We start from the raw sequence: 27,999 nt of genomic DNA, 5'->3' as shown, positions 1-27,999 counted from the left end.
GTAAACAGAATAGGATGCTGGGAGGAAGAGGAAGTGAGCTTAGACTCTGCTCTGCTCCCAGAGAGACCTGACAGCTCTGCTCTCTGGAGCAGAGACGCCATGCTCAGCTCTCCCGGGTAGACTCGACAGCTCTGCCCTCTGGAGCAGAGACGCCAGGCTCCGCTCTCCCAGGCAGCTCCGACCCAGGATGGACGTAGGCTAGAATCTTCCTGGTAAGCGCACCTTGGGGTGCTTACACACATTATTAGAAATGGGCTAGTCCAGATGCGAGAGTTAGCCGAGAAGAGGCTGGATATAATGGGCAAGCAGTGTTTAAAAGAATACAGTGTCCCTGTGATTATTTTGGGGCATAAGCTAGCAGGCAGCCGGGGTGCTGGGGATGCAGCCCCGCCGCTCCTTATTTCAACACATGGTTCCCTGGCACGAGCTCGAAGAGGCAGAAGTGACTAAACAGGCAAAGAGGCTCCACGCCAATTGGGTGCAGTGTAACCAAGCTAAGGCAATGATGTGCCCTCCTTCTGCCAGGAGAAGGGCTAAATGCTTGCTCCAAAATCCTATGTAATCCCGGATTTCTCTAATAAAGCCACTTTGTCCATGTTAAAAAAAAATAAAATAGGGGCTGGAGAGATGGCTCAGAGGTTAAGAGCACTGACTGCTCTTCAAGAGGTCCTGAGTTCAATTCCCAGCAACCACATGGTGGCTCACAACCATCTGTAAAGAGGTCTGGCACCCTCTTCTGGCCTGCAGGCATACACACAGACAGAATATTGCATACATAATAAATAAATAAATAAATAAATAAATAAATATTTTTAAAAAATAAAATAAAATAGGGTTGGGGTGTGGCTCAGAGGATAGAGTTGCTTCCCTAGCATCCATGAAAGTCCAGAGTTTTACCCTCAGTACATAAACCAGTGTGGTAGTCATAATTATATAAATAAATCTCGGGGGCTGGAGAGATGGCTCAGTGGTTAAGAGCACTGCCTGCTCTTCCAAAGGTCCTGAGTTCAATTCCAGCAATCACATGGTGGCTCACAACCATCTGTAATGAGGTCTGGTGCCCTCTTCTGGCCTTCAGACATACATGCAGACAGAATATCACATACATAATAAATAAATAAATAAATAAATAAATAAATAAATATTTTTTAAAAATCTCAAAATAAATAAACAAGGAAACAAACAAAAAGGTTAAACTATAGGCAATTAACAAAAATGGTGTTACATTGGTATGTAAACAGATAAACAGGAGTCTACGTAAGGACATTTGCCAGTAAGAAATGATAAGTGCATAAAACAATATATTTTGCCGGGCGGTGGTGGCGCATGCCTTTAATCCCAGCACTCAGGAGGCAGAGGCAGGCGGATCTCTGTGAGTTCAAGGCCAGCCTGGTCTAAAAAAGGTACGGAGAAACCCTGTCTCAAAAAATCAAAAAAAAAAAAAAAAGAAAAAAAAAAAAGAAATGATAAGTGACAGAAAAGACACCACACTGATGGGCAGTGTTTACACACACACACACAAATGCATGGTTGCAAACAAAGACGTTCAATCTCACTCCTTAAAAATGCATGTTTCTAGGTGTGGTGGAGCAGGCCTTTAATCCCAGCACTTGGAAGGCAGAAAAACAACAACAACAAAAAATGCATATTAAAGCGATAGAGGCTGGCTATCAGAACACATACTCATAGTATCTGATAATAAACAGTAAGGGTGTGGTGGCACCTGGGCCACCTGAGATCCACCTGCCTTGCCTCTACTCTTGAGGGTTGGGATCAAAGGTGTGTGCTTACCCAGGCTATAGAACATGAATCTTTTCCCTGGCTAAGTATAGTATCCTCCCTCAAGATGCACAGCAAACTGGGCTCCCAATCAACCCAAAGTCATGAGGGCTGGACATAGACACTACATAGCACAGTCTAATAGCTAAGTTGTGATATGTTGCAGGCGAGGTGTTTTGAACTCATTTATGTTTGTTTGTTTGAGACAGCATCTCTATAGCCCAGGATAGTCAGGAACTCTTTTATGTAGCCCAGGTTGACCTTGAACTCCTGATCCTCCTGAGATTATGGGGTGTCCACCACAAGAAAGTAAACTTTCAATGTATTCTTAATTTGTGACACTTCCAACTTAAGAGAGGGTTATTGGCCACACCCCCATAAGACAAGGAGCTTATATTATATATAGAAATATCTGTATTTAATTAAAAAATATCCTGTGTTTAGTGGCTCTACCTCTGTGAATTTCTCAGTAAGTCAAAGATACAAAGTGTGGCATTGTTTGTAATCTCACAAGATTGGAAGCCACCTAAATGTCACTCACAGAAAATTTTTAAATGGAAGTGTACATGTGGTCAATGGAACACAGAGTACCCCCCTCCCCCAACACACACACACACACACACACACACACATACACACACACACACAAGTTTTCTCTGTGCACCCCTGGCTGTCCTGAAGCTCGATCTGTAGGCCAGACTGGCCTGGAACTCACGGAGATCCACCTGCCTCTGCCTCTGGAGTAAAGGCCAGTGCCACCATCACGAGGCTAGAGTCATTTTGAAAACAGTAAATGGGGACACCTTCCTGTAGGAAATGGGTCTGGAGACTCAAGATCTCCCACACAATCCAAAACATTTTTTGCAAGGCAAAATTGTTTACTTCTGCAGAAGCAGGTTGCCTCGCCCATGCTGAACAAGTGACCACATCCTGAGAGGCCCTGCTGGTATTTTGAGGGTCTCACTCTGTAATGGCTGGCTGGAACTGTAAACTAGACCACCAGGCTGATTCTCTCAGAGTTCTGCTTGTTTTGGCCTCCAAGGGCTGGGATTAAAGGCCAGGACCCAGTTTCCTGATGGGTATTTATTCCGAAAAACAAAGGGGTCTCTGTGTCCCTCTGATTGGTCAGAACCGGCCTCACATTCTGACCTGATTGGCTAATACAGAACTGCGCAGTTTGCAGGGAGACGTGAAATTTGAGCATATCTTTGCTTTTTGTAAGTGCGCACCACCCCACGCCCGAGGAATCTCAATTTCTGCTAAGTAGCTCCTTTACAATTTCTCCTAACCATGCTCTCAGTTTCCCAGATTCCTTTGCGCCGAAGGTTGGTCATGTGACCGACCCAGCCCGTATGGTCCTTAAATACTTTTCCCTCCTGTTTTGCGCTAACCATGCTGAGCCCCAGAAAAATATTAGCTGTCATAAACAGTAATGCTAAAATCAGAGGCACACAAGGAAACGCGCCCAGACCCCTTGTCTAGCTACTGGGATTTCTCTCTTACAGCGCCAGTGACAATATACTGCGAGTCAGCAGAGTAGAGCGAAGCTCACGTGCTGCCGTCTCCTGCCGGGTGCTTCAGAAATGGTCGGGGCCTCAGCTTCCCAGGGCTCCGCCCATTTCTTGGGCTCTTGTTTCAAAAACACTTCTCATTGCACAGCCCTCATCCTCTCCTTTGCCTACAGCTGCCTTCATCCGGTTGAAGGCCACACGAGTGGCCCAGAGTCCGAGTCCCTTTCTGGCCAGTGCCATCCTGCTCCTCCAGTGCCCAGTCCCAAGTTGTCCACAGAATATCCGCATTCGTGAAATCCGGGGACGACTTTAGGAGCTGGCAGAGCTTTCTCAGGTCGCTCCCGGGTTCTCCATCTCTGACTTGGCTTGCAGAGCCTGGGTTGCACCCCGTAGGTCATTGGGGGTGCTGAGGCTCTCTCGCCCCGCCCTCGTGTTGCCACCGCCTATTGGCGGGCGCCGGGGGCGAGGCGAGGAAGTCGGTTTACAGCGCTGCACTCTCCCAGGCTGGTCTAGGCTACTCTCAGCTCGGCTCGGCACAGCTCGGCTCAGTTCAACTCCACTCATTTCAGCTCTGCTTAGTACAGCATGCTGCGCGCCGCACTCACCACTGCCCGCCGCGGGCCGCGCCTGAGCCGCCTGTTGTCAGCCGCCGCCACCAGCGCCGTACCGGCCCCCAACCAGCAGCCTGAGGTCTTCTGCAACCAGGTGAGACTCGCTGTCGCCTCTGCAAGCCCCTGGACGGGACTGAGCGGGCGACGCGGCCTCAGTTTCCCCTCCCAACGATCTTTGCGCATACTCTTTCCCCTGCCTAAATGGCCGCACCGTGTATCCTCCTGGCCCAGGACAGTCGTGGGCCTCTATCTGCCATCGGTGCAGCCGCGGGTGGGTGTTGTGGAGTTGGCTCCCGGCCCGCCTGGTCCTGTGTTCACCCAGAAGGCCCAGGCGTCCCAGTTCCTCTCTAAGATACCGCCCATTCTCCCCTACCCGTCTCCCACAGACCTGGGCCAGGGTTTTAGAAGGAAAAGCTGTGTCAGGACCGCACTGTGGCCGTTCTTACCCAATCAGGACTTTAGAGTGTCGTCTTAGTTTTTTTGGAGTCACATAAAAAGAAACTGGTTGTGAAGTATTCCTTTTGTTTGTGCAACAAGTGGGACTTGGCTGCCCTCTTCTGTAGAATGGGAAGGCATTCGGGGCAGTTCTGATGGGTTATTCTGAGGCAGGATCTCATTTGGTAGCCCAGGCTGGTCTGGGATTCTCCATCTTCTTGCTTCAGCCACTCCCACCCCACTTTTGTATTCGCACAAGCCATGCAAACCCTACCGCCCAGCTACACCCTCCATTCTTCGGTCCCCTTTACTTTGAGATAGGGTCTTACCAAACGTCCCAGGCTTGCCTTAAACTTGAAGGATAGCAACATCCAAAAGAATCGAAATGACCACAAGAGGAGGAGGCACCTGATCAATAGCTTCGTTCCTCATGTTCACCCGAAGCCACGGCAGAATCTCAGGTCCTCATAAGTGCTCAGACTTGATTCAGTTTGGAGTGTGGGTTGCAGGAGTGGAGTGAATTCTTCCCGTGGCCGCGCTTTTCTTTACCACCGTTTTGAAATCACAGGAATCACAGGTTCGCTATAGGAATGCGTGCCATTGACCAGTTTACAACCGAGCTACTTACTGCGCACCCATCAAGAGCACTGTTAAGGCTTGTGGCCTTGCTTGGTTCTTTGCTTTTATGAGCGTGTGTGGGAGACAGTGTGCTGGCTACTTGCCACTTTTGTCCCTAAATTCTGTCTCCTTGAACACTGTGCTTGGTTTATCTTAGACCAGTACACTCAGCTGCTTTTCAGTCTTTTTGAGAACATGAACTCTCTGCCCTGGGGCAGTACCTGGAGGGAACTCTAGAAACTGCTGAGCATTGATGTGACATTATTGCAAACTCTGTTGCCAGGGACACCAGGGCTTGGAAGCAGTAGCTCTGGGTTCTGTCTGTATTGTGCTCCTGGATATCTCTATGGCAGTTACTAGGGCCACTTGCCCCAAGGAGCAGCCAGTGTGGCCTCGAGGTTGCTTCTGCAGACACTGGGCTTGCTTCCAAGGGCACCTGCAGGGCCTGGGCATCCCAGGGGGATGCTCCTCTTCAAGCTTCTTGGGTCCCATCTGGATGGGGTCATGGCCTCACCATCTTGCCTAAGCAACACTAGTTGAGTGATTGTGTCTGGGCCCATCTTCCTGGAGCTCTCTTGCCTCTTGTCCTGGGAAGGACCATAGGGTAAACTTGTTGGGTAAGTGATGAAGACGTTAGGTGGCTTCAGCTTCCCCAGAACAGATCCATGGGCGTGGCTTCCAAACAAGGCACATTTTACCCACATGTTCATTTCAGATTTCAGGGACTGAAATTGACACCTTTGTCAGTGAAAGTCGTTTTCACATTTAATTGTTTCCTTGTGGACTTGGAGAACAGTTAAGGTCTAGAAACACAACTCCAGCCCAAGGGTGTGTGTATGGCTTCATGCCTCATCCTCACCAGTTCTAAGTGCCAGTAACAGTAATGAATGTGAAAACCAGGTAGGATGCTGGCACCTTTAATCCCAACACTTGAGGTGTAGAGGCAGGGGGGCCAGGAGTTCAAGGGGAGACAGAAAAGTCTGCCTACACCCTGCCTCAGAAATAGGGAAAGAGTCTAAGACTTAGGTGGGCTCAGTTGTTAGAGGGTGAGACTGGGGGTGAGCTCAGTTGGAAGAGCGTGAGACTCGGGTGGGATCAGTTGGTAGAGTTTTTGCCAACCATGCAGGAAGCCCTGGATCTGAGCCCCAGCAATATATAACCCAGATGTAGTGGTGTGAGCTTTTGCAATCCCAGCATTCAGGAGGTGGAGGAGGAGGCTCGGAAAGTCAAGGTGACTATGAGCTGCATAGTGAAGTCAGCCTGGGTTATAGAACCCGTCACAAAAGGAAAAACAATAACGAAGGGGTGTGCAAATCCACCTCACATTTAACTGCTAGCCTTGCCTCTGCTAGTGGATTCTTCACTCACCCAACAGATGCTTCCTGAACTCTCCAGGCCCAGCTAACAACATTCCAGATCCCCTGCCTTAGGATGCGCTCGAGTAGGAAGTGGAGACAGAGACCTAAATGGAAAGCACAACACAGAACAAAGCCGGGACGTTTGTGTAGGGTCAAGTCACACCCACATCGTAGGGTTGTAGTGAGGACAAAGTGGGGTGCTCCTCAGCCCTCACCGTAGCCTTGAGCTTTATTACAGCTGTGTATGAGCTCGGACCACAGCCCTGTGTTGAGCCTACAGTGCTGATAAAGTCCCTTACAGACTAGGGCCGCGGCTCAGTGGTAGAACACTGGCGTCAGCCTTTTGTTGTGTAAGTGCTGAAAACTTGGGGTTTGTGTTTAAGGGAGTGAACTAACCCTGGCGGTGGCGCACACCTTTAATCTAGCACTCGGGAGGCAGAGACAGGTGGATGTCTGTGAGTTCAAGGCCAGCCTGGTCTACAGAATGAGTTCCAGGAGGACCAAAACTACATAGAGAAACCCTGTTTCAAAAAAACTCCCCAAAAAGCGAGAGGGAAGGAGGGAGAGAGTGAATTAGTGGGGAGATTGGGACCTTTCTGTGCATTAAATTTGGATCTTTGGTTTTTAGCCTCTTAATCCAAGATCTAGGGATCAAGGAGAACTGACAGCCAGGAAGGGAACTAGAGAAGGCTTCTCTACATAATATTTTTCTTTCTTTAGAGTCATTGTTTATTTTACGTGTACGAGTGCTCTGCCTACATGTGTATCTGTGTACATGTGTACTGCGTGAGGTCAGAAGAGGGCATCAGATCCTCTAAAACTGGAGTGATGGACAGTTGTGAGCCACCAAGTGGGTGCTGTGATTTGAACCTGGATCCTCTGGGAGAGCAGCCAGTGCTCTTACCTGCTGAGCCATCTCTCCAGTCCCAGTGCTACACAGATGCATCCTCAGTATAGAATTGTAGCCTGCGGAAATTCCCTGAAAACATTCACAGGCCCTTTGCGGAAGTTGCATGTAAGAGTTCACAGAGGCAGCCAGGCCTTGGTGGCGCACACCTTTAATCCCAGCACTTGGGAGGCAGAGGCAGGTGGATCTCTGTGAGTTCGAGGCCAGCCTGGTCTACAAGAGTTAGTTCCAGGACAGGAACCAAAAGCTACGGAGAAACCCTGTCTTGAAAATCAAAAAAAAAAAAAAAACAAAAAAAAACTGCACTAATCAAGCCTTGTCTCTAAACAGCTCACCTTGTACAGTATGCACCAGTAGACAGGAGGGAACACCATCTAGGGCAGTGGTTCTCAACTTGTGGGTTGGGAACCCCTTGTCAAGCTTCTAGCTCTGAAAAATATTTGCATTATGATTCATAACAGTAGCAAAAATTATAGTTATGAAGTAGCAATGAAATGATTTTATGGTGTGCTGGGGTGTCACCACAACATGAACCATTAAAGGGTCAGTCAGCGTTAGGAAGGATGAGACCTGCTGTAGGGTGAGGTGAGCCTGGTGCTTTCCTGAGCGGCTAAGGAAGGGCAGGGAACACCTGTGTGGGTAAGGGTGCAAGGAGACTTTGGCTGTATTTTATTTGTTTAAAAGTGCATTTGCTCTAAGCAGGTAGTAAAAGACGAAGAAGTGGGAGCAGTCTCGATACACGGGCTATAAAGCAGGAGATTCAAGACTTCAAGACCAGCCTGCTCTGCTGGATTCAGCCAGCCTGGGCTGGTGAGAGTAGCTCAGAAGGGGGTGGGGGCACTGGGGAGGAGAAGATGATGGTGCCAGTGATGATGATGGACCTCTGCCCAAAAAGATCATCACTGTCCACAGAGTGAGAGCTGCGCTAACCTGGGATACAGAGTGAGACCCTGCCAAAACAAAACAAAGCACCGCAGACTATATGAACTGTCTTGCCACTGAGTCTCCAGAACCTCATAGAAAGACCAGGGTGACCTACAGAGCCTGGAGATGTCTTTGTCAACCAGTGTTTTTTAAAAACTATGGACCAGAAATAGTTGCATGTAACCTGCCTGCTTGAGTCTATTGAACACGCTTGAGCTGCCAGGTGGCTGGGCTGCGGTCATGTTTGCGGTGGGCAAGCTGAGTCTAGACTGTGTGGGTATGCGTCTGCCGCAGTGCCTGCTCTAGTAACAACCCCAATTGCAAACCCCTACTACCTCTCTGGTCCTGGACGCAGTGCCTGCTCTAGTAACAACCCTGAATTGCCAACCCTTACCACCTCTCTGGTCCTGGACTGAGAGCTGTTTCCCGAACCTTCCCATCTGCTGGTTTGCTTTTTTCTGAGACAGGGTTTCCTGGCCATCCTGGAACTCGCTCTGTAGACCAGGCTAGCCTCCAACCCACAGAGATCCGCCTGCCCCTGCCTCCTGGGTGCTGGGATTAAAGGCCGTGTGCCACCACTGCCCAGTGCATCTACTGTTCTTTAAGGCCGTCAGTTAGTGTTGCTATCCCTACACCAAAGGTGAGAACTGGGGCTCAGGAGGGCCTTAGGCTGTAGGTTTGAAACCAGGCTTTGGTCTTCACTCTGCCTATCTTGAACACATGTGTGTTACCTCATGATTAGACCCTCTGGGAAAGAAAAAAAAGTAAATATTCAAGGAAACATTTGATCAAACCTTTGAAATCAGCAGGGAGGAGCCGCACTTGTACTTCTGGCATTGGCGCTGCGCTTGGCAAGGAACTACCCTTGAGTAAATATTGAACTTACAAATGGTTTTTGTTTATGAAAGTAGCCATGGTTTTGTGGCAAAGAAGACGGAGACAGGATTATTTCCCAGGGACCTGATGTATCTGGGACTTGACATGAGCAGAATGTGAGAACAGTCAGATGGTGGTGGCGCATGCCTCTAATCCCAGCATTCAGGAGGCAGAGGCAGGTGGATCTCTGTGAGTTCAAGGCAGACTCCAAAGCTACCCAGAGAAACCCTGTCTCAAAACAAAACAAAACAAAACAAAAAGAGTGTGAGAACAGTTGGGGAAGTGGTGGTGGAATGGGCCAGGGTCAGGGGTCATGGTGAGAGAATTGCCGGCTGTTGAGTACAGGGACAAATTAAAACGTCGATATCCTCATGAAAGCTCCAAAAGAGAACTAACTCCCTCTCCCCTGAGAGTGACAATAAATACGGCAGTATCGAAAGCACTGGTCCTGGCAGGTAGAATAGGGGAGGACTGGGGTCAAGTGCCAGAACAGCTCAGGGAAGTCTGTGGCGTGGGGGTGGGGTTGGCCCCCCCTTAGCCTTGACCACAAGCTAACCCTAGGAAGTTCTGGATGTTAAGAGTGTGGATATGTGTGGCATACTGTGTTTATCTGGAACTTGACTCCTTGGGATCTTGCAATATCAAAAGGTAACATGAGATGCCCACTGGACTGGTTCCGTAACTGCTATTTAAGAAGCAGATGAATGCTTGCCCAAGGCTCTGGGCCTTGGGTTTGATTATAGCTCAGGGGGTGAGGGAAAGGGCAGAGTAAGGAAATGTGGGTGAGATTGGGCATGGCTGATATGTGCCAGGCATAGTGATACTCATGAGGCTGAGACAAAGAGAATTGTGAGCTTTGGGCCAGCCTAGGCTACATATAGACTATCTCAAAAAATAAAAATAAAAAAGGAAGAAAGAAGAGAAAGAGCCAGAAGAATCCTTCCAAACCAAACTCTCTTTGGAATCACCCACGTGGGAAGTGAGATGCTTCAGAATCATGGGCTTTCTAGGAGGCCTTCTTTGAACTTCAGAACCTGAAAGGGATTCCCAGGATGGTAGCTGTGTGTTGCGGGAAACCAGGCTGCCATCCACCTGCAGAACTACGTACCCAGGTCTAACAGCCCTTCAACCCTTCTGTCTGTCCTACAGGGACCGTGATCCACCTCCTGGGTTTTCCTTCTGGGACACTCGTGCTCCCATCGGGAAGGCAGTCATGGGCCCTCTGCCTCTTGGGATGGTACTGATAGTGCCTGCTTCTGGAATGAAACCACCCTTGGGTGACCCATATGCCAGTGAGGCCTCCTGCTTGTCCCAGCGTGGTGTTGACTGGCAGCTAAGGGCGAGGGGCTCTTGATATCCTGTTGTGTTAGCTGTTCCATCACCAAACACCATGGTGAGGAGGAAGATCCACTGTCCTTCCTATTAAAGACAGTTCTAGAAGGCAGTGGTACCAGAAAGCACCAGTGTCGTTTATATTGTGGAATGTGAAAATGAAATTGTTGGCTCTTTTAGTTTAAAAACAAAGCAAATTTGGAGCCAGCGAGATGGCTCAGCGGGTAAATTGCAGCTGAGCCTGATGCCCTGAATTCAGTCCTCAGAACTGACTCCCAAGAGTTGGTCCTCTGACCGTGACTCACACACAGTTAATAAAAACAACTGACAAAACCAAAGCAAACAAACAAAACAACCCAAAAAGCTGGGTAAGACCCCGCACTCAGGAGGCAGAGGCAGGCAGGTCTCTGAGTTCAAAGCCAGCCTGGTCTACAGGGTGAGTTCCAGGACAGCCAGGACTACACAGAGAAACCCTGTCTCACAAAACAAAACAAAAACCATCAACTTGGAATTCTTTCTAAAAGTTCCCTGCTTCCACAGGTCACAGCTACTGAGAAATATAATTAATTAGTCTTGTATTGGCCCCAGGGCATATAATAGCTGCTTGTATATGTGGCTGGAATAAGCTGTCCTCTGTCAGGCCTGCGATTCCAGAGTCCACTCATCTTGCTCACAGCCCTGGCAAACCTAGCCATAGCGCCTGTGTCTTCCACCCCAGGCCACTACCATGGCTCCCTGGCCTCCATGTGCCAGGTGGAGAAGGCCCATGCTGTCTGTCAGCTGGCTTCTCAGGAACCCACCCTAACCACCCTGCCTTGGAGATGATGGGTAATGGCTATGGCGGCATTGCAGTCGGGACCATGGCCCGGCCCTCTTATGTAAACAAACCATCTGTTGGGGGGGGGGGGAGTTTAAGGTGCCTCAGCTCCCTGCCTGTGGAATGAGGCCTAGGACAGAGCAGTTACCAAATAGAAAGGCTGCTGTCCCCAGGCCTGTGGTGTGTGGTTACGGCCCTGGCTTACTCCAGGCCCCTTGCTCCCCAGTAAGTAACTCCCAGCGATTGGAGCTTTGAACCCGCTGCCACCACCCGCGTCCTTTGCCCCTTTAGCAGTTCTGCTGCCGCACCTCAGGTCTCCCCTTCCCTCCCCGCCTTTTCCAGACAACCTCAACTCTCTCTCTCTCTTTGAGATAGGGTATCACTATGTAGAACAGGCTGGCCTCAAACTCACAGAGATCCTCCTGCCTCTGTCTCCCAAATGCCGGGATTAAAAGGCGTACACCACCACATCTAGCATAGTTTTCTTTAAGATTTACTCTTTGTGTTTTTGCCGGGATTAAGGGCATGTGCTACCAACACCTAACCCTTTGGGTCCCCTTTAAAGGTGCCCCGATTCCCCCTTAGTTTCACCATGGCCTGTGCTTGCTCACTGGGCCCCTCCTCTTCAGGACTTCAGCTCTGAGGGGCCAAGGCTTTGCTGTTTTGCCCCATGTCTGGCACGGGTGGTGGCTCTGACCATCACTAGAGCTTACAGGATGCCAGGGGGGTGTCTGTGAAACCCCAATGACATGGGTAGACACTGTTTTGATTTTGCTTCAGATTCAGACTGTCAGCTCCCAATCTGTGTGTTCTAGAAGAGAAAGTGGGAGCTGGAAGAACCTCCTCTCTGCCATGATGACTGGATTCAGCATGTTATGTAAGGCAGGCCTTGGTTTGGGGCCAGGAGGGCTAGGAGCCTGGATTCTGCCCTTTTGTGGTTCTGAAGGCATTTTTCTGGAAGCAGGGCTGAGTGAGAGCTCTCTCCCCTCTTGGTTCCCAGTGTTTGCAGTGGGATGGTGGGAGGGGGTTGGCAGGGAAGAAATGGGGACCCTGGGCTCAGGAATCTCTGATTTCATCAGCCAAGAAGAAAGGACACGTTGGTGACAGTCATTCTAACAGACCGGAAGAATGACACAGCATATTCCGGACTTAGCCTCAGCACAGGAACAATGCAGGGAGTGGCCTGGTGGGGAATGTATTTGGGTGTCCACTTAGTCTGACCAGCCCACTGCCCTCTCCCTGTCTCTCCCCTTCTCCGCCCCCACCCCTCGATTTCCTGATGTTTATAAACTACTCATGAGAATCTTTTCGGGGTAAATTCATGGAGTATCTGTCATGCGGGGAGAGCTGAGAAGCTGGGTGATTCTTGGTCTGTGATCTTTAGTTGTAGATGGCTGCCCCATCTAGGGTGGCAGCAAGAGACAGCCTGTGTCCAGCTGATGGCAAGGAACTGCACACCTGTTGTCTCCATGACCCCTCATACAGCCCCCAGAGGTATTGGGTCAGACTTCTGAGACTCATTTCCCCGGTTTCCAGTGCGAGGCGGATAGACGCCAGTCCACATCTGTCAGAGAGTCATTTCCCCATTTTCCAGTGCGAGGCGGGTAGACTCCAGTCCCCATCTGTCTGAGACTCATTTCCCCGTTTCCCAGTGTGAGGCAGGTAGACTCAGTCCACAGGTGCTGGGGTTGTGCACATGAGCCTCCATGCTTAGTTCTTAAAGGTGATCCTTTGGGAACAAGTGCTCCCACCTTGCAGGCAGACCTGGACTAGGACTGGACACTGTAGTTGGAAGTGGGCCGGTAATGAGGCCTTGGCGTTTAAGTCCCTGGCTCTGTGTGAATGTGAGCCCAGAGCCAAGCTTCCTCGTGCCCTGGTGGCCTCCTGTGTGTGGTGGAACAGATGGAATTCTGGTGCTGATACTGACAACTGTTCTGGGAATGCAGGCTGTGGAGGGAGTGTAGACAAGGAGCAGGGGGTAGTGGGAAATCAAATGGATTCTCTTTGCCCTCTAGCTTGGCCCTCTGGTGCCCTTCCCTCCCTAACTCCTCCCAGTACCACTGTGCCATGTAGGGATCCCTGAGTCTGTGCCACCCACACCCACCCCTGAGTCCTCTTCTGCATTGCCTCAGATCCTCACTTCCCCTCACTTCATATTGAACCAAGAGGAAGAGGAGAGGTCACACCATGCCCAGGGACCCAACCTGGCATGGCACAGGTGACCAGAAACCCAGCTCTGAAGTATTAAAGTTTTAAGTCAGAGTCTCACACCCAAGTCCCTTACTGGGAACTATACAGGTCTAGGATTAAAGTAACAAATTACTTAAGATGAGTATCAGTAGATACAAAATGACACACGCATAGCTTGACAGTCTAGGTCATGTTTACACATACCTGGCCAGATTCCAGCAGTGATCAGCTCTGCCTTGCAGTGAGAACAAGTGAATGACACAGAAAGCTTGGCCTCCTGGGATTCCTAATCACCCACTGCAGTCAGCAAGGGTGCCTGCCCCATGCCAGGGTGCTGTCAGGGCTTGCCACCTTAGGGAGGGGAATTGCAATGGGCTCTGCCCTGCAGGTGAGGAAGAAGGCTGGAATTACAGAAGTCCCTGACCTTGGGGACAAAGCCAGGAACAAATGTTCTAGTCTTCAGTTCAAATTCTGCCTCCAGCCTACGTCTTTGATCACTGACGTGGGCCACTATCCCTCTCCGGGACTACGTCTTTGATCACTGACGTGGGCCACTATCCCTCTCCGGGACAGTGCCTGGCCTGGAAATTACTCATAGTGTGTTCTGCAGAGCTGAGTGGATACACAGAGTCCCTCGCTTGTGCAGTCAAGAGTGCAGATGGCTAGCTGGGCCTGGTGGTGCACACGCCTTTAATCCCAGCTTTCAGGAGCAGAGGCAGGAGGATCTCTATGAGTTCGAGGCCAGCCTGGTCTGCAGAGAGTTTTAGGACACCCAGGGATATACACAGAGAGATTCTGTCTCAGAACAACAACAACAGAAATAAAAAAAAAAAAAAAAAAAAGACGGCCACAAGTGTTTTCCTGTTCTTCTAAGGGAAAGTGGGTGTCCCCCACCCCGGACTGGGTCTGTGACACATTCTCACCTATAGACTTCAGTAACGACGACTGCAATTTCTGGAGCTAGGCTCGGGGAACTCTCCCAGCCTTCTTCTGGGTTTGTGGTTTTGACCTGGAACCTGCAGCCCTTTGCTGCTGATTTCTGTCTCCTCGTCTCCGCCATGTTTGCGTGAGTTTTTCCCTTTTCCCCTGAGGTGGTCCGTGGAGTGGAGTGCCGGCCTGAGGACTTTTCTCACTCTCGTTGCAGATCTTCATTAACAACGAGTGGCATGACGCCGTCAGCAGGAAAACGTTCCCCACCGTCAACCCTTCCACGGGAGAGGTCATCTGCCAGGTCGCAGAGGGGGGCAAGGTGAGGCCCAGTGACTTCTAGCCGCGCTTCCTGGGTAGGTTCTCATCCCGTAGCCCAGGCTGGCCTAGAACTGTGCCCATTTTTCCGGCTGTGCCTCAAGTGTGGAGATTACAGGTTATGTGCCACCACACAGTACACAGTTGTTGTTCTGTGTGTTGGTATGACTGAAATATGACCACATACGTGTTTCACATCCCTAACTTAAAAACCACCAAGCAGACATTTGAAATAGGAATCTGTGGCGGTCTCCATTACATTAGCGTGCTGGATGGCGGCTGGGCTGTCTTTTTTTTTTTTTTTTTTTTTCCTTCTCCTCTTGAGACAGGGTTTCTCTGTGTAGCTTTGGAGCCTGTCCTGGAAATAACTCTGTAGACCAGGCTGGCCTTGAGCTCACAGAGATCTGCCTGCCTCTGCCTCCCAGTGCTGTGATTAAAGATGTGCGCCACCACCGCCCCTCCCCTCCCCCCGCTGAAGGTAGTGCTCTTAACTGCTGAGCCATTTCTCCAGCCCACGGGGTCCCCTGTAAGGATTGACTCATGAGGTCTCTCACTCCCAATGGCCAGGAATCTCCTTCCCAGCACACCCCCTGATGAGGCCTATGTTTGCTGCTGAGATTTGGGGCCCTGGAGGACTGTTTGGGGATGGTTTCCTGCAGTGGCCCATAGTGACCGGCCTGTGGCATGCTTGGGAAGCATTTACTGCCGAGGTCTGAGCGCCCAGGGTGGCTGTTTCACAGGAGGACGTGGACAAGGCGGTGAAGGCTGCGAGGGCAGCCTTCAAGCTGGGCTCACCATGGCGCCGCATGGACGCATCCGACAGGGGACGGCTGTTGAACCGACTGGCCGATCTTATCGAGCGGGACCGAACCTACCTGGCTGTGAGTCCTGGGCCCTCTTTCCCTCACTTCCTACGGCTGAAGAGGCCCATAGCATCCCCTGATGGTTCAGAGGCCTTGCTGCCCCTAGGTCATAATGGTGTCTGATGGATGGACACTTTTGGAGTCTTCCTATTACCAACCAGAGGAATCTCAGTGTCTGTCCTGATTCAGTGGGTGTGGCCCAGATCTCAGATTTCTGAGGAGGGAGGGAAAGAAGAATGTTTTTCTCACACAGGCCTTCCCTAGTGGTCTGCAGGGCCAGTTACCTCCCTGAGCCCCTCTGCATGGTGGGCTCTCACCCTGGCCACCCTGTTGGGAGAATCCAAAGGCAGCCCCTTTCTCTGTGGTGGTAGCCAGAATGAACTCTCCAGGTACACCGTGGCATCAGCTCATAGAACCTCGGGATAAAGTCCTCAACATGGCTGGGCTCCACTGCCCAAGCCAAGCCAGGCTTTGCCCCTTCACTTTTTGGCAACCAAACTCCTTGGAGCCCTGGGACCTTTGCACACACTGGCCCCCTGCTGCTGAGGCTTATCACTTCCTCCCCATGTGTCTCCTGCCCCCTCCCCAGCCTTCAGACTTAGCCTTGGTTGGCATTTCCGAGACGGAGCAAGAGAGATGGGTTTTCTTCCTAGCGTGAGTAGCGGATGTGACTGACAGATCCTTGTCACCACGCTCTTCCTCTGGAGGCTCTCTCTGCTCGTTTCCACATTCCCTCCAGCTGGATCTGGCAGAGGCCAGAGTTTAATGATGCCTGGGAAGTGAGTGAAGCTGGCTTTTCTCCTCTGCCTGCCTCTCGAGAAGCTGGGGCAGTGGTCTAGAAATGTCCATGACATTCAGTGGTCCAGCAGAGACTCCCACCCTGAGTCCCATCCGTCACTGGCCACCTTGTTTCTCTTCATGCCCGAGCTAAAACGTCTCTGCTGACCTTGCTTTCTCACCAGGCCCTGGAGACCCTGGACAATGGCAAACCTTACGTCATCTCCTACCTGGTGGATTTGGACATGGTCCTGAAATGCCTCCGGTATGGGCTCCTGTTTCCAGGTCTGGCCATTGAGAGAAGGGAGGGGGTGATGTTGGGAGGTAGACATAGAACTAGAAGGACGCAGAAGGCTCTCGGAGACCGGAACCTGTCAACTGTGTCAACCGACCACCAGAACTGGTCCTCTTCGCGTTCTCGTCTGTCTTGAGTTGTGTTTGATAATTTCTGTGTCCTTGGAACTGGCTGTTTATCTGAGGGATCTGATGTGTTGGTCTTTGGTTGTCCCTGGCTTCCAGGAGTCTTTTCTGTGCTCCACTCTGCTTTCTGATTTTAGTCTCTTTGACCTGGCCAAAGGGCTCGCCAGTCCTTCTCCTTTGTTCTGTTTCTCTCCTGCTGCTACTTTGAGTTTAGTCTGATCATAGACATCTTACTGATCAAAAAGTCGGGATAATTTGTCTTCGGGTTTGCCCATTGTAGTCAGTAGCGAGACAGGTCCCTTTTTCCCTCCTATCTTGCTACACATGGCTTCTTCAGGGCCAGCCTTCATGTTGTCATCCCTCAGATGGAATGGCAATGTCCTGGGGGAGGTTCTGCAACCTGCAGAACCTGCACAGGCAGCGTGGACAGACTGTGGTGCCAACAGTGGCTGGCAGGTGGACACAGTGCCCGAATGGCAGTTGCCCTCCACTGGGGGAGTGGGTCTGGTCATGACTGCCAGGGAAGGTGCTGCTAGCATCTGGTGCAGAGTGAGACCCAACCCACAGAGCAGGCCCCCACAACAAAGCATCAGACGTGCTGAGGCTGAGAAACCTGAGCTCCACCCTGGTCAGCTTTGGCAGACCCTATGAACTTCCGGAATCTTCCTTCTACAAACCGCCTCACCTCATCCTGAATCCTCCCTCTTCCTTCCTTCCCCAAGGCATGCCTATTCCATGCCTTGAACGCACACTGGCTGTTCCCCAGCCTTGATGCTTTTCTGTCAGCCGTGTTCCTGTGATTGCGATAATTAACTTCATGCGGTGAGGCCAGTCGGGGAAGTGCTGGCCTTTGATGGGTCTGCTGTTCTCCACCAGGTCATACCCATGATCCTCCAGTGCTGGACTGGCACAGCAGACACATGTAAATAATCTACATGCTTAGTTAAAAGACCGCGTCCCCAGAGAGGTGATTGAATGAGTGGGAAATAGGCTCTGGCCATGGACCTGGTGTTTGTTAGTAGCATTGCAAGTGATTCTGAGGCTCCAAAGTTTAATTATGGGGAGAGGGGTTGCCAGTCCTGGTGGTCATCCACTTCTCTCTGGGAATAAGCCAAATGCCAAGGAGGTTATCAGTGCCATCTAGGGCATCTCTCTTTCTGCCAGGTATTGCAAGCTAGACACCAGCTAATGCTTGGATTTTTTTCTTTTTTTAGCTATTACGCTGGCTGGGCTGATAAGTACCATGGGAAAACCATTCCTATCGATGGCGACTTCTTCAGCTATACCCGCCATGAGCCTGTGGGCGTGTGTGGGCAGATCATTCCGGTGTGTACCAGCCCCTCTGGAAGTCAAAGTTGGAGGGGGGTGAGGCTGGGGGCCAGCCATGCTCATTGCGAAGTAGGGTTCTGCAGGTGGCATTGGAAGGTGACTGGGTGTTGGCTGAGAAAACGGGCTTTGGCAAGTCACCTGGGATGGGGTTAAGTCTGACCCAGCAAAATCATTAATCCCTTTTAAGGCTCCATTCTCCATCTGAACAGTGGCAGGCTGTTGATTGTAAGGAAATAATGATTAGAAACTCACAAGGCACCAATAAGTGCGAGCCACCGTCACACGCTATCAGCTACCTACCTCAAGCGTCATCCAAACCCATGATTAAATAGTAGGGGCCTCAAGAGTGGCCCTTCCTGCCACCTGCTGTGTCTCTCTGAGGAGGACCTGCAGTTGGTGACTGTTGTTTTGCACAGTGGAACTTCCCACTCCTGATGCAAGCATGGAAACTGGGCCCAGCCTTGGCAACTGGAAACGTGGTCGTGATGAAGGTCGCTGAGCAGACTCCCCTCACCGCGCTCTATGTGGCCAACTTGATCAAGGAGGTGTGTGGCTTGTTTCTGCTGTGACCTCTAAATATCCTAGCATGGCTTGTTCCTTAACCAGAGGGGAGCTCTGCCCTCAGTACCTTAACCAGAGGAGAACTCAGTCCTCAGTACCTTAACCTGAGTACTCAGTCCTCAGTACCTTAACCAGAGGAGAACTCGGTCCTCAGTACCTTAACCAGAGGAGAACTCGGTCCTTAGTACCTTAACCAGAGGACTCGGCCCTCAGTACCTTAACCAGAGGACTCGGTCCTCAGTACCTTAACCAGAGGACTCGACCCTCAGTACTTTAACCAGAGGACTCAGTCCTCAGTACCTTAACCAGAGGACTCGGCCCTCAGTACCTTAACCAGAGGACTTGGCCCTCAGTACTTTAACCAGAGGACTCGGCCCTCAGTACCTTAACAAGAGGAGAACTCAGTCCTTAGTACCTTAACCAGAGAACTCGGCCCTCAGTACCTTAACCACACTGGGCCTGTGTACAACACCCTCTGAAGGATGAAAGCCACTCCTCTGAGCTGTCACCTCACAGGGAACTCCACAGGCAGCTTCCTTGTCCCGACTCCGGGGTGGCTCATGCCATACAGGGTGGCTTTCATTTGCTTGTGTTCCAGGTCACTGTTGGGGAATAGGGTGTTTCCTGGGAGCAGCAGGCTGACTTCAGGTCTCCTGACTTCCTCTACAGGCAGGCTTCCCTCCTGGAGTGGTCAATATTGTTCCTGGATTTGGCCCTACTGCCGGGGCTGCCATCGCTTCCCACGAGGACGTGGACAAAGTGGCTTTCACAGGATCCACTGAGGTGAGGTGCTCAGGTCTGCAGTGTGGCGGCTCACTGAGGTGAGGTGCTCAGGTCTGCAGCGTGGCGGCTCACTGAGGTGAGGTGTCTCAGGCCTGCAGCATGGCGGCTCACTGAGGTGAGGTATCTCAGGTTGCAGCGTGGCGGTTCAGGCTCGCCCCCTTCAGCAGCTGCTCCCTCCAGAAGAGTCAGGTTCTGTCCCAGAACAAGACTGTGACCTCTGTGGTCTGTGGCCTCCCTGGGTGCTGTTAGGAAGGAACAGCATCTTGTGGAATAAGGAGGCCAGGACTAGCTGGCTTCAGAAAGCCCAGGTGCTGATCCAGGCCTTGCCAGTGTATCCCTGGGACCCACAAGGTGTCCAGAGGCCCTGCTCATTTCCTTTGAGACCAGGATGGTGGCTTTAACCTCAGCACTTAGGAGGCGGGAGCAGGAAGATCCATAGCTGAAGAAAACTTTAGCTACATAGTGAGTTTGAGGCTAGCCTCTGCTACGTGAGACCCTGCGTCAAAAAACTCAAAACAGGGCACACGCCTTTAGTCCCAACACTCAGGAAGCGCAGAAGCAGATGGAGATCTGTGAGTTCAAGGCCAGTCTGGTCTACAGAGTGAGACTCAGGACTGTCAGAGCTATACAGTGAGATCCTATAAGAAAAAGAAAGGGAAGGAAAGGGAAGGGAAGGAAAGGAAAGGAAAGGAAAGGAGGAAGGAAGGCCAAAACCAGGATGACAGCGCCTGTGCGTACAGTGGAGACGGCACGGGCAGGGCCTGGGTTCTGGAGTAGCACCTCAGAGCAGCTCGGACTTGCTGTGCAGCCGTGGCGTATTAGGGTTCCCCCCTCATTTGTTTATTTATTTATTTGTTTGCTTGCTTGCTTTGAGATAGGATCTCTATATAGCTGTGGCTATGTAGACCATGCTGGCTTCAAACTCACCGAGATCCATCTGCCTCTGCCTCCCGAATGTGGGGACTAAAGGCGCCACCACGGCTTGTGTTGGTTTTCTTTTTGTTGTGACCAAGAACTGACAAGAAGCAAGTTAAAGGAAGGATGGATTACGGCTCAGTTGGCTCAGTTATGGGGCGGGGCATGGCAGCAGCCTGAGGGTGCTTGCTCACATCTGTGCAGAGTAGGGAAACCAGATAGGAAATGCCACTCAGCTATAACCGCCCCCCAATGACCCACACTTCCTCTATCTGGACCCAGGTTTCTAAAGGTCCCATAGCTTCCCAAAGCACTGCCACCAGCTGGGGACATTTGACAGTCACTGACACTTGGTGAGCCCACCTCCTCGAGCCTCTGCATCCCGTGTGTGAGGTGGTGAGAACCAAGCTGCTCACAGGCTTCCAACCAGGGCGTCCAACATGACAACATGAGGAGCAGCGAGTGAATGAATGAGGACCAGGGCTGTTACTGAGCTACTCCATGTTGGAAAGACGGAGACAAGGACCCAGAGAGCCCTTACACACACTGTCTTAGAAGCTGGAACACATTTCTTTCAAAAAGTGAGCAGGGGGCTGGAGAGATGGCTCAGTGGTTACGAGCATTGACTGTTCTTCCAGAGGTCCTGAGTTCAATTCCCAGCAACCACATGGTGGCTCACAACCATCTGTGATGAGATCTGGTGCCCTCTTCTGGGGTGCAGGTATACGTGCAGGCAGAACACTGTATACATAATAAATAAATTTAAAAAAAAAAAAAAGTGAGCAGGTCCAACCCGGAAATCACAGACGTCCAAGAGGGCACACTAGTAGTGTAACAAGGGCGATTTTCAAGCTGCTGTACCTACCAGGTCCTTCCACACACTGCCCGCCCTCAGTCTCAAGGGCCTCCCTGCAGAGATGAGTGTGGGCCAGCTTTGGGCCGGGCTCTGGGTATGTGGAGGTGAGAAGCTCCCTGTCCTGGCCCTCACAGAGTACACAGCACACTGGGGACAACACTCAGTGGGGAAGGAGGTCACATCTTAGTTTGACTGGGTCCTGCCTCCCCGTTGACTACCCAGGTGACTGGCTGTGCGGCTTGGCCACTCTGAGTCTCTGACCCCTCATCTCTAAGCCATTCCAGCCTCTGAGAGCATCGGGAGGGCTGACTCCAAGCGCCAGTACCTGGCACAGGCCCATGTGTGAGCCAGTTAGTTACTGTCACGGTTGTCTAGCGCCCAGTGGCAGCACTGGGAGGTGAACTCTTTGGGTCTCTTGGGATTTGGTGACTCCCTGTGTGGAGGAGCAGTTAGCTTTCTTCCCTGCTAACGGCAGACCGTGTGTCCATGTCCCCACAGGTTGGTCACCTAATCCAAGTTGCCGCAGGAAGCAGCAATCTCAAAAGAGTGACCCTGGAGCTTGGGGGGAAGAGCCCCAACATCATCATGTCAGATGCTGACAGTAGGTTATGGGGCTGCAGGGAAGGGCCCAGACTCCAGCGTGACTGCTGTGGGGGTCCCTGTGGTCTGGCTTTGACCTCTCCCTACTCATTCCCTCAGCAGAGCTAGCCTGAGCCCTGTACTGATCACCCATAGGCCACTAGGCCACCGTACCTCAGCACATCCTCTCCCCCTCTCTGGAACACTTCCTTCCTTCTGTATCTTTCCCGGTTGCCAGTCCCCACAAAGGGAAGAAGGTTCCATTTTATTCTGACCAGGCCCTGGCCCCCAGCAGGCACTAACCCTGACAGCGTGCTCGGGTTGCGTGGGTGAGCAGTGCTGTGGTTAGCGGCCTCTTCTCACGTCACCTCTCTATCTACTGCCCCCTCTTCACAGTGGACTGGGCTGTAGAGCAGGCCCACTTCGCCCTTTTCTTTAACCAAGGCCAGTGCTGCTGCGCTGGCTCCCGGACCTTCGTGCAGGAGGATGTGTATGAGGAATTCGTGGAGCGCAGCGTTGCGCGGGCCAAGTCTCGGGTGGTCGGAAACCCCTTTGACAGCCGGACCGAGCAGGGGCCGCAGGTAAGCCTGCCAGCCAGGGCTGGGCCTGCCAGCCACCAAGGTGAAGCCGAAGGGGCGTGGCCCAGAGTTGATGGGGCTGGGTTCATGTCTCCTCTGCTGGGTACCAGCTGTGTGTCCTGTGGGGTAAGCATGAGCCTTCAACTGCTTTCTGAGCCCCACATTTATGCAGGGTTCATAAACCTTGGAAGGAGTGCAGATGCCAGATCTGCACAGGACACCAGGGACTGAGCCAGTCCCTAAGCCATTATTCCCTAAGCCCCTGTGCTTTTGTGTTTCCATTTTCTTAATGTTAGAGTTTAAAGAGAGAAACATTGACGTGCCTTTCTCTGGCAGTAAAAGATGCAGGGTCTCTCTTGGATATTATATTTGCTTCTTCAAGCCCTTGGTCCCCTTCCCAGCTACGTCTGGCTTCATGTTCTCTGTCAGAGAGAGGCCTGGCTCTAGCTTCTCCATCACTTTGGTCTCTCTCACAGGTGGACGAGACTCAGTTTAAGAAGATCCTCGGCTATATCAAGTCAGGACAACAAGAAGGGGCAAAGCTGCTGTGTGGTGGCGGTGCCGCTGCCGACCGTGGCTACTTCATCCAGCCCACCGTGTTCGGAGACGTGAAAGACGGCATGACCATTGCCAAGGAGGAGGTCAGTACCTCAGCCGTGTCCTGGAGGCTGCCCTTAGCGAGAAGTGGGTGATTTGGTCTAGTGTCTTGACTGTGCCCCAAACTTTGGTTTTGAGTCACCTCCTTGCCTAGAGTAAGTTATTTGCAGTGTGATTCTGATAGATCACTCTCCCCTTCAGCTTGGGGCTTTCCACCATAGGAAGACCATATATCCCATAGCCTTCATAGCCTAGCCCACAGGAAGACCATATATTCCACAGCCTTCATAGCCTAGTCCACAGGACGACCATATATCCCATAGCCTTCATAGCCTAGCCCACAGGACGACCATATATCCCATAGCCTTCATAGCCTAGTCCACAGGACGACCATATATCCCATAGCCTTCATAGCCTAGCCCACAGGACGACCATATATCCCATAGCCTTCATAGCCTAGTCCACAGGACGACCATATATCCCATAGCCTTCATAGCCTAGTCCACAGGAAGACCATATATTCCACAGCCTTCATAGCCTAGTCCATAGGAAGACCATATATCCCATAGCCTTCATAGCCTAGTCCACAGGAAGACCATATATTCCACAGCCTTCATAGCCTAGTCCACAGGACGACCATATATCCCATATCCTTCATAGCCTAGCCCACAGGCCTTTGTATTCTGGCCCCTGGGAATCATGAATCTAGGAATGGACTCATATGGCCCTTTCCATCATCTTGACCCACGAAAGACATTGGTTGAGGTCCGTGGGTGACTCCCCACTATAACTCTGATACCCTTCTCCCCACTTGTCCCAGCTGGGTTAAACCCCCAAGCCGCATACAGGACAGCATAGTACCACCCTTTTACGTGCTAGTGAGAATGTTCTGGAAGGTCGAGAATGCCTGTGCTTGTTCTCCAGCGGCCTGTGACATGGTTTAGTCCCCATGACAACTGAGGCTCGTGGGCATCCTCGTCACCCTTCTGTCCCCTGTCCCCTCAGAATCAGCCTTTTTTTTGGGGGGGGGGGAACCTAGTTCTTCTCAGTGCGGATTAGGACTCCATTTCCCTCCTCCCCACTCGCTGTGAACTGTCCTCTCCTCCCTGGCTCTCAGGCCCCTCTGTTCCCGCTCCATGTATGTGCTGGTTACATGATAGTCAGATGGTCACAATGGTCAGTTCCAGCCGGTTCTCAGTGGTCTCTGGGGCAGCAAGCTTTTCACGGAGGTCGTGGTTTCTGAACTGCATTCTCTGTCAAATAGCTGGAGCTATCTGCAGAAGTGGCCTGTTTTGGAAACTGCGGGAAGAGCAGGAGAAACCACAGGCCATTTCACAGTCGCTGCTCAGAGGCCAGTCTCTGCCTGTGCCTGGGTTAAATTCTTTGTGCTAAGTTCATACGCTAACATAGCCCCTGCGCTGTGGGACTATTTAGAAGTCAGATAACTGCACACAAAGCATGGGCTGCCTAAAAGGTGGCCGGTCCTTAATCACTTCCCTCTCTTTGTGTTTCGTTTGTTTGTTTCTTAAAGATTTATTAAGTATACAGTGTTCTGTCTACATGTGTGTCTGCAGGCCCGAAGAGGGCACCAGATCTCATTACAGATGGTTGTGAGCCACCAGGCAGTTGCTGGGAATTGAACTCAGGACCTCTGGAAGAGCAGCCAGTACTCTTAACCTCTGAGCCATCACTCCAGCCCCCTTTGTCTTTCTTGAGCGTGGATGCAGTGTAGTTCTGGACTGGTCAGGTCTCAGGTTCAGCAGTATCCACTGTTCACCATCCGTGAACACCTGTCAGCTTCTCTTCCTCCCCCTCTGTCCCCCCAGATCTTTGGACCAGTGATGCAGATTCTCAAATTCAAGACCATAGAGGAGGTCGTGGGGAGAGCCAATGATTCCAAGTATGGGCTGGCAGCAGCTGTCTTCACGAGGGACCTGGATAAGGCCAATTACCTGTCGCAAGCCCTCCAGGCTGGCACTGTGTGGTAAGAACCTCCCAGTAGCTACTTCTCAGCCTAATAAAATATCCCCCAAAGCAGCATCTTCTGGATTCCCTAGAGCCGGGGCACTAGACCAGGGGCTGTCCAGCCATATCCTCTCCCAGAGCAGGTACCCCCGAAGCCAGAGATGGGCCACCTTTCCTAGCTGTGGGCTGAGAGCATACACAGTTGCTCAGCAGCTGCTTTGCCATCAGTAGGACTAGAGAAAGAACAGATGTGGACTGGGCTCTGTAGAGATCAGCACCCTCAACTTACCTGATGGAGTGTGGGTAACCTTGGCAATGTGATGTTAAGTGAAAGAAGCCAGGTGCTGCAGGCCATAGACAAGGGTGCTCCATTGGTGGATGCTGGGCCTGGGGGGAGGAGGTAGGAAGAGATCATTAGTGGGGTGCAGTGATTCTTTTCTGGGTATTACAAATAATCGGGTGTTAGTGGGAAAGGTTCACCAGGATTCTGAATGTCACACAAACCACCAAGCTGGGCCCTTCTTCAAAAAACACTTTTTAAGCATGTGTATGTGCATGTGTGCACATGCCTGTGTGTGCATATGTGTATGTGTGTTTGTGTACACGGATACGCATGACACAGTGTGTGGGGGAGGGCTTTCTGTCATGCAGGTCCCAGGAACCGAACTTGGTTGCCAGGCTCGGTAGCAGACCCTACACCCACATGACAAGCCATGTCACCACCCTGAGCCACATGGTGGTGCTGAATTTTCATTTAAATTTTAATAATTTTTTTATATTTTTGGTTGTGAGCCTAGCCTTTAACGGCTGAGCCATCTCTCTAGCCCTAAATTTTAATAATTTTTGACTTAGAAGAGGGGGAAAGGCCTAGCTCCTATTAGCCAAGATGACCCATTCAGATTGGAAGCTGGTACGTGTGTGTTGGTGCCTCTGTGTGACCACACGTGCACGGACGAGGCTGACACGAGTGTCTCACGTGGCCTGCCCTAGCCTCCTCCGTGTCCCATTCTCCATATGAGACTGTGGAGCCTGGAAGGGCCTGGAATGGCACGCAGCCCCTCACAGCGACCTGTGTTCTCATCTCCCATAACAGGATCAACTGCTATGACGTGTTTGGAGCCCAGTCCCCGTTTGGTGGCTATAAGATGTCGGGGAGCGGCAGGGAGCTGGGCGAGTACGGCCTGCAGGCCTACACTGAAGTGAAGACGGTAAGCGTGTGTGGGCACCTGTGGGCGCCTGCGGCCTGGCCTCTCCTGTCATGCTCATGTTTCTCACTGAAGCCAGAGCAGCCACAGAAGAGGTTAGGCACAGTCCCTAGGGTCTTACCCCACCAGGCCCAAGGAGTTGATTAGCCTGAGAGAAGGCAGGACCCCAGTTGGTGGAGTCAACAAGATGGTTTCCAGTAAGAGGCATGAAGAGGCACAGCTGCCAAGCCACCCTTATCCAGTTCTCCTCAGGGACGTAGCTCAGAGGGTGACAGTGCTGTGGACTCAGTGCCCCGTGTGTTAGTGTCTCCAGCCACAGAGTGCAGATTCTTTTTAAAGTGGCCTGTCACATACATGGGAAATGGAGGTGGAGCCAAATTTGAGAACACTTTGTACCTACAACTGAGATACAGTTGTGCGCTATTCAGGCCTTTCTCTGCTGTGACTGCTATGGCTGTGGCCTTGGCCTCTTCCTCAGCCCCTTGTGTGTGTGTGTGGGAGGGGGAGGCTGTACAGTGCTGGATGTTACAGATTTCTGTCCTCAGCACAGCAGAGTACACTAAACTGTGGTTGTTCCCAAAGTCCAAGAAAGGGCCTCCTAGCCGGGCGGTGGTGGCTCACGCCTTTAATCCCAGCACTCGGGAGGCAGAGGCAGGCGGATCTCTGTGAGTTCAAGGCCAGACTGGTCTACAAGAGCTAGTTCCAGGGCTGGAGAGATGGCTCAGAGGTTAAGAGCACTGACTCTTCTTCCAGAGGTTCTGAGTTCAATTCCCAGCAACCACATGATGGCTCATAGCCATCTGTAGTGAAATCTGGTGCCCTCTTCTGGCCTGCAGGGACACATGCAAGTAGAATGCTGTATACATAATTAATAAATAAATCTTGTGGGAAAAAAAAAAAAAAAGAGCTAGTTCCAGGACAGGCTCCAAAAACCACAGAGAGACCCTGTCTTGAAAACCAAAAAAAAAAAAAAGAAAGAAAGAAAGAAAGAAAGGGCCTCCAGATACTGCCAGATGGCGGGAACCTAGGAAGGGGACTTGCCAAATGTGAAGAATAACTGCTTCTCTGAACCCTTCACAGGTCACGGTCAAAGTGCCGCAGAAGAACTCATAAGGAGCACGCCAGCTTCTTCACCCCGCACCAAGCATAGTCACCTCCAAAGAGAAACCCTTTCACCAAAATGTCGGCCAAGAAAGTCAGAGCTTGATAAACAGGGCGGGCTGGTGGGGCAGTTTGTGTGGAAAACCCCTATAAACTGGGCCAGAGGATGGGGCTCATGCAGAACTCTCACCCAGCACATGCAAGACCCTAGGTTCCAACCCATGCTGCAAATGAGCAATAAAAACCCACTGATCAAGGCTGCAGGGTCGTTTCTCTAAGAAATAGATTCTGTGTCGTGACTCCATTGCTGTCTAACTTGCCCCTTTTAGTGGAGAAAAGGCCACTGTAAGAGCTGCAATAGCTCTTATGGGATATTAGCACCTCGTCTCGTGTCCTGGACAAAAAGTCAAAGCAGGACCGCTCTCAATTCCCGGATGCCTCTTCCTCCCGTCACTAACCCAGGGGCATGCCCAGCACCAGGCCGGAGTCTCTCCACTGTTTGCTGGGGCATCCTTACTCCCCTCAACATTCAGGAAGTTTACACTGGCCTGTTTCACGGGAGACGGAGTGGGTAGCCGACTCCTGTTTATTCTTTCCAGGGTGGCCCAGGAAAGCACCTCGTGACTCAGCATTGCTCCTAGTGACTGCTTACCTGGGGTAGAGTCAGCAAAAGGCAGCTTCCAGAAGTTGCTTTGATTTCCCAGGCTGCTCTGCAGCCTCCTCAGGGCAAAGTGAAGGACTGTGTGTGTAAGTGCAAGGGCTGCCCCTCACACGCGAAAGTGGAAGGATGTGGAGGAGTCAGTGTCTGTGACCAGATGAAGACGGCCGCTGGTGGCCAGGGGTGGCAGTTTTTCAGGCAGTGAGAAG

General features: G+C 51.5%; 1 protein-coding gene across 1 annotated transcript; it reads left to right on the top strand.

Annotated features, from left to right (window-relative positions):
- The first annotated feature begins 37 nt into the window (after window positions 1–37).
- On the top strand, window positions 38–27,389 carry Aldh2 (aldehyde dehydrogenase 2 family member). The gene is made up of 14 exons (XM_050158910.1): window positions 38–212; window positions 3,860–3,995; window positions 14,503–14,607; window positions 15,344–15,484; window positions 16,429–16,508; window positions 17,878–17,989; window positions 18,409–18,537; window positions 19,223–19,336; window positions 21,606–21,708; window positions 22,083–22,267; window positions 22,741–22,905; window positions 24,688–24,845; window positions 25,920–26,034; window positions 27,112–27,389. Exons 2-14 carry the CDS (start codon window positions 3,876–3,878, stop codon window positions 27,142–27,144), a joined length of 1,560 nt encoding a protein of 519 aa, XP_050014867.1. The 5' UTR covers window positions 38–212; window positions 3,860–3,875; the 3' UTR covers window positions 27,145–27,389.
- Window positions 27,390–27,999: the final 610 nt, after the last annotated feature.

Source organism: Alexandromys fortis, unplaced genomic scaffold, assembly GCF_014885135.2.
Source record: "Alexandromys fortis isolate MF-2015 unplaced genomic scaffold, M_Fortis_MF-2015_v1.1 scaffold_90, whole genome shotgun sequence".
Classification (NCBI taxonomy): domain Eukaryota; kingdom Metazoa; phylum Chordata; class Mammalia; order Rodentia; family Cricetidae; genus Alexandromys; species Alexandromys fortis.
The sequence above is the reverse complement of the archived record's forward strand: the minus strand, read 5'-3'. Positions and strand labels throughout refer to the sequence as shown.